Source organism: Octodon degus, unplaced genomic scaffold (assembly GCF_000260255.1).
Source record: "Octodon degus isolate 3935 unplaced genomic scaffold, OctDeg1.0 scaffold00273, whole genome shotgun sequence".
NCBI lineage: Eukaryota > Metazoa > Chordata > Mammalia > Rodentia > Octodontidae > Octodon > Octodon degus.
Window position 1 is genome coordinate 74,003 of NW_004524849.1, and position 10,578 is coordinate 84,580.

Below are 10,578 nucleotides of genomic sequence, written 5' to 3' on the forward strand. Positions count from 1 at the left end.
GGAATGTGAATTATTTCCTTTTTAGATGTAAATTTCTTTTACAAAAGGGCAACCTTTCAGATTGAATCTTGTCAGATTTAGCAGTTTGCTCTTTATTTTGTGATAGGGTCTCCCTAAATTGCGAAACAGCCCACGCCGGGCTCGAATTTGCCTGCCTGCCTGCTGCCTCCGCCTCCCAGAGCGCTGGGATTACAGGCCTGCGCCATCATGGCCTGCTCAGAACGGCCATCTTGGAACACGCCAAAGAAATATATTTTGAGGCGGTATATTTTGGGTCTCTAGGATAGACGCTTCAAAACACTTCGCTGCACCAAAATGCTACAGGCTCTCGGCTCCAAACGCGGGTGGCAAGTTACAGGACCGAGGGGGCCTAGGCACAGCGGCTGGTAGCACCCCCCCTCCGAGTCCCCGCGGGCGGCGGCGGCCCCGCCCTCTCCCTCGAGGCGCCCTCGCGCCCCTTCTCTGGCTACTGCGCATGCGCACACCCTGGCTCCGCCCCCTGGCACAGCGGTCGGAGCCATTTCGCCGCCTCCTCCACGCCGATTGCGGTGTTCTCCGCAGTCTCTCCGTGGAAGGCCAGAGCTACGGACGTACGGTCGAGAGAAGGTTGTTCTGTCTGGCAACGGGAAGCAGGGACCGGTAAGAAAGCGATTTTGTGGTCTCGGTGCGGGGCGGCGGCCGCGCGCGAGCGGCCGAGCCGCGGCTGAGGAGTCGGCTTTGTTGTGAGGCGCGGGCCGGTGGGTGGGGGAGGGGCAGCGGTCTGCGCGTGCGCGGAGGCTGTGGCGCGCTCGGGCTGCGCGGCCACGCGTGGCACCCGCCCTTCGCCCATCTTTCTAGTCGTTGTCTCGCTCCACAAAGCCTGCTTCCTCCTCAGGCGTAGCACTCCAGGCGCCCCGGCGGCTGAGGAAAGGAAGGGGTGACTCGCCTGTGGTGGTTGCTGCCCGCCCGCCCGCCACGCGCGCACAGGGCCTTCCGTTAATTTCTACGTGCGATGAGTGTTCTGTAGGACCTGTGGGTGCAGCAATACGTAGGTTCAGTGCAGTCTTTGCCTTTTTTTTAGGTTGCGGTGGACTGGGTGTGGTGAGCATGCGGTATGGAAATAAATGCCTGATTTGGTAAAAGACAGGATTGCAGAGAGGAAGCCCCTGCTCTGGATGGGGAAGGTGCTTTGGAGGAGGGGGGCGGTTTAAATCTGCGTTTGGAGTCAGGTCCAAGAATGCTTCCGCTTGGGGCCGGGGAGATGGCTCAGTAGAATAAGAGCCTGCCTGGCAAGCACAAGGGCCTGAGTTCAATCCTTGGTTCCGCCAAAAAAAAAAAAAAAAGAATGCTTCCGCTTCGAGGATGTAGAGGTTGTTAGCTTGGCGGCCAGAGACTGGCTATTAGCGGAAAGAGGGCGCTGTGTCTGGAGAGTGGTGAAGTTTTAAGACGAGGACAGGCTTTCGGTTGGCAATAGTGGAAACTAGTATACTATATTCCAGATGAGGGGTAATGGGGGCGGGGGAGAGGGAGAGAAGCAGAGAGAGAATATGGTAGTTGATGGTTAGTAAATTTGGGGTCACCCTACTTTGAAATTGCACATTCTTCAATTAGGATCCTTGTCCTCTAGAAGTAATGTTTGTCTGAGCAATTTTTTGAGGGGATGCTTCTTGAGACAAGGTCTCGCTGAACAGTTCAGGCTAACCTCGAGCTCACTTTGTAGCCCAGGCTGGTCTCGAACTCGGCAGTGATCCTCCTGCTTCAGCCTGCCAAGTACTGGGATCACAGGCGTGTGCCACCACGCCCGGCTTTGTCTGAACAATTGTAAGAGTGAAGAAAAATAGTATAAATGTTCCACCAAGGAAAAAATCTAACGCACAATAAGGAACATGCAGGGTTAGCCAAAAAGACTTGTTAGAGAATGAATTCTGACTCGAAAATCGGAATTTAGAAAAGTTGGTGAATGATGGATTGTATGCTGGTTGTTCGAACAGATAGAAGAAGCAACTTATTTTTTTATGGAAGTACCCAGCTAGTATATCAGATGGGTGTTTGAATGTTTCCGTTAGAGGAATTATGACTTGGGAGGAATAAACGTTTTGTAAATACTCCTTAGTATAAATATTGTACATCTAAATGAAACTATATAAGGAGAAAATTTTATAATTCATATTTTGTTATTCAATCTGGATCTTTTTTTGAATATACAGGTAGGATTTACAGATTTTTTTTTTGTTTGTTTGTACTCAGGATTGATGTTCCTAGTTTATCAATACTCAAATATCTGAGAACGGTTTTTTCTTTTTTTAAACAATCTCATGTGAAAATCAGGCTTGTCTCAAACTGAGCAGCGATTCTCTTGCCTCAGCCTCCCAAGTGCTGGTATTATAGGCATGAACCGTCATGCCTGGTTGGGAATATGTAGGCTCAAAGTTTTAAGAGGTTTCAGCGTATCCTTGGCCTTTATAGCTTTGGGGCTTGCTTGTGAAGCAACAGACTTAGGAATGTGGTGGGATGAAGCTGCTTATTTGATGGCCGGATTGTGTGTGAGGTTGTTTAGGGTGCACAACCTTCCAACAGCTCTACAGCCAGCTCATAGGCCTTTGGATTCTTTTACGAAAGTCCGAATTTGGTCTTTGGTTTTCTTGCTTATAACTTAAACTCAACAACTTAGGCTGGAATCCTTTAGTATTTTACAGTTTCGTGTAGAGGGAGAGTGCCAAGTAAAATGCATTATAAGTTAGTGTACTACAGTTTTAGTGAATAAAAGAGCTGTGGTACAGAATATTTAACTGTCTAATTCAAGAAATGAATGTTTAATGGATTTGGCCTTAACAGTATGTGTAGCCTGAAACTAAGGATGGTCTGTGTTTTATGGTCTGCAGAAAACACTGAAGGTGGAGAAAGGACAGTTTCACTCTGCCCTTTAACGTGTTACTCATTAAGAGTAGTTTTTGTTGTCTTAATCATTCAGGGAACTAAAGTCAGTTCAGGAGGGAAAGGAAAGGTGACTCTTGCCTAGTAAGTAAAAGAACAAAGCTTGATTTTTGTAAAACTGAGTCAAATCTCTCAGAAATTTGCTTTGGGCATATTTGTCATTCAGTGAGTGCCTAGAAGCTGGTAAAGCAAGATTAGCCCAGAATTTACATAAAACTATCTCATTCCCCATTAGAACTGAGAACACTAAGATAAGGATTTTACAGGGACATTCAGTTTTGCCCAGAAATCTCCAGCCATTTCTCTTAAGTGATCCCTTTGGGTTCCAGCAGACCACAGAACTGAGTGTGCCCCAGGAAGAGACAGCTGCAGTACCAGGATTGAGATAATTCCTGCCCACCACAACACCCAGTAAAACTAGGCTTCTTTTTTTGGTTAATGAGCCAGTCTGAGTTCCTATCTTCAGTTTTTCAAGTGCTAGTGCCTTCTCTTTGCTAATTATTTTGTAGAGACCAGTGTCATCTTTGTCTAAATTGCAGCCCTCTTCTTCACTTTCCATTCCCCAGGCGGAAGTCCCTTACTAGTTTCTTTCCTATGCCATTACTGTTGTAAATTTGTGCTGATTGCCTGAGTTTTAATTTCCACTTGCCTATGCCACCAGCAGGCATCAGAATGAAAATCATTGGGTTTACATACATACAGATGATAGACAATTTCTTATTTCCTAGTATAGTATGGATTTGAATTTAAGCTTCCACCTAAACTTGGAGTATTGCCTTATATTCTGTTAGTTTATTTTTCTGTAAAAAGCAGAAATCTTGTGTCTTTCATTGTTGAGGGTAAACACACTTAAAGTGCTCATTGTAGAATGTAGGATATTACATAAAATATTTAAGAAAATACAAAAATCACAGTTTTTTGTTTTTTGAGGTTTTTTGTTTTTTTCCCCGGAACTGAGAATTGAACTCAGGCCCTTGTGCTTGGCAGGGAAGTGCTTATTCTACTGAGCCATCTCCCTAGCCCTAGTCAGTTCTTGAAGATAACATTTGTGTAGAATCTATCTTTCCAGTGTTTGTTTATGCCCATATTAAGGCATAATCAAAATGTAAGATGAGTGTTTTATTTTTATTTTTTGTTGGAACTGGGAATTAAACTCAGGCCCTTGCGCTTGCCAGGCATGTGCTTATTCTACTGAGCCATCTCCCTGGCCCCCAAAATGAATGTTTTAAGTTTTTGAAAAAATGAGAGAGAAGATACATTGCAGAGGAAAAGACATAAATCAAGGAAGAGGCCCCTGGAAGATCCAGAGGAAAGGATGTCTTCATTGGGGACTAACCTTGCTAAGATGGTCCTGGTCCCTGTGGGAAGAGGTCAGCACAGGTGTGAGGACTACAACTGCGCTATAGAGTCTGCGCTGGCCTTTTGGGGCCAAATTATAGCTGGTGCTGAGAGAATGAGGACAAGGGAACTGCCAGCAGAGGCCTGCAGTAACAGGCAGTGCGTGGTCCACAGTGTGGACTCCCTACAGACAGAGGGTTGGGTTCAAGTTCAGTTCCACAAGGACAAGCCTAGGTGCCTGAGAAGGAATGTGTGAGTACCCTGTTCTCCTGCCCAAGACACTTCCACCCCACCTGGAGGACAGCTTTCTGTGTCCACAGCAGTGAGATCTTATACTGCATAGAATTTAGAAAGCTAGGATAAAGGGTCTCTCTGGTGTCTTGGCTTCTTAAGTCACCTTCCTTGTGGATTGGTGAGTCTGTGAAACTAGTGACTGAGACCCTAGATTACCTAGCCCACTTCACTGAGAAACTGTTGGAACTCTCTCAACAATTAATGCAACAAGGGGCTGGGTAGATGGCTCAGTAGAATAAGGGCTTGCCTGGCAAGTGCAAGGACCTGAGTTCAATCCCCGGTTCTGTCAAAAAACACCAATAAAAAAAAAACAGTGCATCTACAAAAGGCTTCAGGCAGGCCCCTAAGAGGCCACCAAAGCTCTCAGTAGGGGCACCTTCAAGTTTACTGAAGGTGAACTTGTGTGTGAGAAGTCAAGATTAGGTTACTGTTTGGGTGGTCTAGATGGCCCTGGAACAGGACTGTGGGTCTCCAGCCTATTCATTGACCACTCCTTCACCATCATGGAAGGCTTGCAGCTGCTGCCACAGCTACTGTCCTGGCTCATTCTGCAGCACACTGAAGTGCTAGGTCTTAACCCATAGGCTCTGCCTCATCCCCACTTAGCCTGAGCTGTGTTTTAATGTCTATATTAGCGTGTAGATTTGCATTTTTTTTCAGTAATTAGAAAATGTGCTGGAAAAAAGTTACAGTAAAAAACACATTGCCATTAACTCCTATTAAAATACTCCCCTTTATTTCACACACATCTGATTGTTCTTGCCACTTTATAAAGTAGTTCTGGTAGTCCTCTTTCTTGATACGTACCATTTTATGGGTTTTTAATTTTTTTTTTATTATTGAATGAAGTGTTCTAATAATGTTAATACAATTTCTAAATGGGCAGTTTTTAATAGCAACATGATAAAATGCTGTACTTAACCTGAATTTCAATACTTTCCAAGTATTGTTTACTTCTAGGCTTTGTATCATAATGCTGATTTTAAACTTTTGTTTTTTAAGGTCTGAAGAAAACACGTGAATCATGGGTGATATTAAAAATTTTCTGTATGCCTGGTGTGGCAAAAGGAAGATGACCCCAGCCTATGAATTTAGAGCAGTAGGAAATAAAAACCGGCAGAAATTCATGTGTGAGGTATAGTTCATTGATTTGATTTTGTATAGTTTTGGATTTAAAAGAGTGTATCTTGTTTTGGAAACATTAGTGTGTATACCATATTGTTTTCCTCTATTTTGGGGGAGGGGTATTGGTTTGAGTGCTTGCCAGGCAGGTGCTTATGCCACTGGGCTAGCTCCCTCATCTCTACTACACATTGGAAGAGAGTAAAGAATAGTTTTTTTGTTTCTTGATATTGTTTCATTATGATTTTTAAAAAGTAATCATTAAAGCAGTTTCCTTTAGATTTAGTACAGTAAGCTGGGCATGTTGATACACACCTGTAATCCCAGCAGTTGGGAGGCTGAGGCAGGAGGATAGCTTCTAAGCTGCATAGTGAAACTGTCTCAAAAAGATAAATTAAAAAAAAATTAGTATAGTACTTGAAGTGGACAGCTCTTTTGTTGTTTTGCTTTGTTCTTTTTGGGTTTTTTTGTTCTTAGACTATTAATGGTGTTAAGGTTTGATATGAGTCTTATGCATGCAAATACTCAACTATTGATTACACCCCTTTATTATAAAATAAGGCTTTAATGTGGAACATTCTTTGGCAAGAGTGTCCGTGCCACTTAATATTGTTTTCTGATTACCCTATAAGAGGCAAATACAAGCTTTTTATAAGGTCGTTCTTGTGTTCTAGGTTTTGTTTTTACCACTTTCACTTTGATTTTTTTTTTTTTGTCTTGGGAATTCAACTAAAGGCCTTGTGTTTGCCAGGCATGTGCATGTGCCACTCAGTTGTATTCCCAGCCCTATCCACCACTTTTTCTTTAAACAATTTATGTAACTGAAATGAACTTACATTTGTTTCTGAAGTGACTTCCATTTATTTTGATACATCTTTTCCCCATGATGTTTTACAGGATTCCACCACTTTTGTTTTTTGTGCCAGGAATTTTGTACCATGAATAAACTCGGGCCATTGTGCTTATAGGGCAAGAGCTTGTGCTCCTGAATCTGTATCTCTGGCCCTGCTTTTACCACTTCATTATGTAAAGTATATCCTTAAAAATGAGCTGTTTGTAATCTCTTGATAGACTTATTATTGAATTAGAAGTTTTTGAAATTCTAAAATTATTCAGCATTAATATCTTCTTCTTGGCTCTTACAGGTTCGTGTAGAAGGTTTTAATTATACAGGCATGGGCAATTCTACTAATAAGAAAGATGCACAGAGCAATGCCGCCAGAGATTTTGTTAATTATTTGGTTCGAATAAATGAGGTCAAGAGTGAAGAAGTCCCAACTGTTGGGGTATGTATATGTTAAGTACTTGGAATGTGTGTTGTGCAGAAGTGGCTTCCCTTACCTCTGGGTTCTTGGGGTGTGAATTCCATTAATAAAACAGACTAACAGGTGATAGAGTTCTTATCTCCATGGTAGTTTCATATGAAAGAATAGTAAATATCCAAAAACTCAGTTCTTACAAGTTTATACAGATAGTTTCCAACTTATACTAGTTTTTGTAATGGTGGGGAAGTAATACACATTCAGTAGAAACCATAGCAATTTTTCCCTGGGCTGCTAACATACAGTATGAGAAAAACAACTCAGAACAAGCAATACACAGTTGCATTAGGATTTTACTAGAGGAACAGATGTGATACAAGGAACAGATATAACACAAGATGTATGAATGTATAAGAAATTATGAGATTAGTTTATGACAGCTGCAGGTTTATATTTCTACACATTAATTGGCTTTTAACCCCTTTTAATCACTTTATTTACAAGATCAGTTAGACTCTCTAAATCTCTTATTTTGCTATTATAACGCACTACTTAAAACCCCACTTGATCCAGCAACTTAATATGATTAATGGGAATTACAGCATTTATAATTAAATTACTACTCTATGGCCTCTACTTAGGACGTCCAAAAGCTCAAGTAGAAGTCCCATGTGTGGGTTCTGTAGTGCTTGCAGTTATTTTATTAAAACTCAGGTTACGAGATAATATGAATTTCACAACTTTTAGAGCCATTAACTATATAGCATTTCTTTTTATTTTGTCATTATGAGGAATAGTTATAACTAGTTCCATTTATGTCAAACAGGTCTAAAATCCCTCATTGTTTACTCTTCTGTATATGGTATTTAGTAAGTTAAGCACATTGAAGTTGTACTTCTAATATTTTAGTTAATAGTGGGTTTATTTGAACATAGTGCTACTAAAGTTGAGCATCTTTTGGTCTTTCTGAATCCTCATAGTAGGTGATTGTCTGGACCTGGTTTCCACCTTTAATTTTCCTTCTTGAAATACTGTTACTCTTTCCAGGTTGATAAGCTTGGAGGAAAAGAGTGGCACAGGACAACTGAGTTTTTGTTTAGATTGTTCTTTAGGTAAATAAGGGAATTTTTTTTTTTGGCAAGTACTATCTTGAAGTCCAAAGTCTCATATTTTGGGATAGTAAATCCCAAGCTTCATTTTTAAGGATACAGAGTTCCGTTATGTATGGAAATCTAGGGTGATAATTTTCGTTCTTCACATATATTGTGAGGATTTTTTTTTTTAATGTACAATGGTCTTTACGACTATTAAGTCAAAAAAGAATAGGGAAAGCACAGAGCACTGTAGCTGATCAGTTTCCTTTGTAAAGTAGTACAATGCCTCATATCCTAGGTAGTCTTTAAAACATACAATACAAAGGAAAAGAAATCATTAACAATTGAAGAGTGTTTTATCACATGAAGAATGTTTTATATATAAAATGCTGTTCCTGATAACACATGCCTAGTGAAAAACACAAGCTGGAAAAGTTACACTTCCTGCTTGAATGGATAGGTACAGGGATCATTTTTCTTTTCCTTTTTTTTCTTTTTTTTCTTTTTTTTTTTTTTTTGGTGGAACCGGGGATTGAACTCTGGCCCTTGGGCTTGCCAAGCAAGCGCTTATTCTGAGCTATCTCCCCAGCCCCTAGGGATCATTTTCTGCAGTGGCCGTTATAGTTTCAATTTGTCATGAGCTACCATGAATTTACTGTGTGATAGAGCCAAAGTCAGAGAAGTAGGAAAATAATTCATTTTTTAGAGGATAGTAACCTGTTGATTTATGTGAAAGACTTAGTCAATTTCAACTCTAGCTGAGATGAGTTAATCTTTTTCATTACCTTGTTTGGTGTTATTGTAAATCAAGTGTATATATAGAATTCTCATTTTCTGTATCTTGCGTGGTAAAAAGATGTTCATCAAGAACAGCACCACTAGGGGCCGGGGAGATGGCTCAGTGGAATAAGCTCTTGCCTGGCAAGTGTAAGGGCCTGAGTTCAATCCCTGGTTCCGAAAAAAAATAAAAATAGAAAAGAATAGCACTACTGGCTCCAGCTTCCCGTTCCTCTACTTTGTTGTCCTGTTCCAAAGCTTTGACCATTTTTAGCCCTACCTCTAGAAGCTTCACTGAATTTGTTCTCACCTTAATCTGAAGCATATGTAAAGACTGGTTATAATACTTGTCTTATATACAGCTCTTTGGGTGACCAGGCTTAAATCTGTAATTTGTAAATTTAAATCTATAAATTAAATCTTAAATCCATAAATTTGTAATTACAATAATCAACATTATCACTGTATGTTCTGTGAGTGTAACAACTACTTCCTCATGATGTCATTCACAGTTCAGGACAAAATTCAAACACCTGAAGCCACTGATCACTAGAGCTTTTCACTGTTTTGAAGTCCACTTTCCTTCTTTCCATATCTTGTCAGTCTTTTCCTGTTTGTAAGAGAAACATTCTAGAGTGATTTTGGTAACATTTGGACCTAGAGCAGAAGACTCTTTCAAATAGGTCATCTAAGGAAATTTTATCTTTGTTTTTTTATCTTTTTCAACACATTGCAAAAAGAAGTGCATGGCTGCACAAAATCATCACCCCCTTCAGAGCACACCCCAAACCAGCCATATTTGTTATTTTCAGTAGCTTTAAGGAAATGCTTGCAGACTATTTTCTTTTCAGCCTCACTGAGTTTCTTGTTCACTAGTTGGAGCTTTTTCTCATTCTGGTTATGCATTGTATCTTCATCTTCTGGTTATGCATTGTATCTTCATCTTGAGAGATAGGGTCTAGCAATATAGTTCAGGCTGCTCCTGAATTCACTGTAGTGAAGGCCCAGGCTGGCCTTGAACTCTTGATGATCCTCCTGCCTCAAGGCTCCTGAGTGCTGGGATTAAAGGTGTGCACCATCATGCTTGGCAACACTTTTACTGTGAGACAGTCTCACAAAATCCCTGAGTTGCCTGGGTGAAACTTGAACTTTTGTTCCTCCTGCCTCAGCTTCCCAGAGTGCTAGAATTACTGTTTTGCCCCACTGTGTTTTCTCTTGTGTTAGAACTGTTAGTACACTTCCATCGCATTTTAGGTAAATCCCAGAAATGAAGTTTTAAATACAATGTTTTTGGGGAAAACAATGGTAACTCAGATACTTTAATAAAGATTTTGTTAAAATATATCCTTTACTGGGCTGGCCATGCAGGCCCCGCCCCTGGGGCGCCCTGAAACAGTGATTGAGACTGGGCGTGGTGGCTTGCACCTGTAATCCCAGCACTTGGAAGGCTGTAAACAAGGGGATTACTATAAGTCTCATCTACATAGTGAGACCCTGTAGACCCTGTACTAAATACAAAAAATATGCATGTATATATTCTTTACTATAATTGAATACTTAAAACTAATATATTTAATAGTTGGTATGCTAAAAGGTACCATCTAGGGCTGGAGAGATGGCTCAGTGGTCTAAAGCACCTAGAACAAGCTTAGCAAAAGCATCAGGGACCGCGGTTCAATCCCCCAGATTCTTGAAACTGCAGATTTGTTGCTGGGCCATGGGCTGCAGAAGAGGTGTCCTGGGGCTGGAGAGATGGCTCAGTGGTCTAAAGCACCTAC

The 10,578-nt window shown here is 41.1% G+C and overlaps 1 protein-coding gene across 1 annotated transcript in view; it reads left to right on the forward strand.

Moving 5' to 3' along the window:
• Positions 1–493: 493 nt before the first annotated feature.
• Positions 494–10,578, forward strand: part of Dhx9 (DExH-box helicase 9) — a 45,862-nt gene continuing 35,777 nt past the window's right edge. The window contains exons 1-3 of the mRNA XM_023706859.1: positions 494–639; positions 5,548–5,680; positions 6,813–6,953. Of these exons, the coding sequence (XP_023562627.1) occupies positions 5,570–5,680; positions 6,813–6,953 (252 nt within the window). The 5' untranslated portion in view covers positions 494–639; positions 5,548–5,569. The remainder of the gene's footprint in view (positions 640–5,547; positions 5,681–6,812; positions 6,954–10,578) is intronic.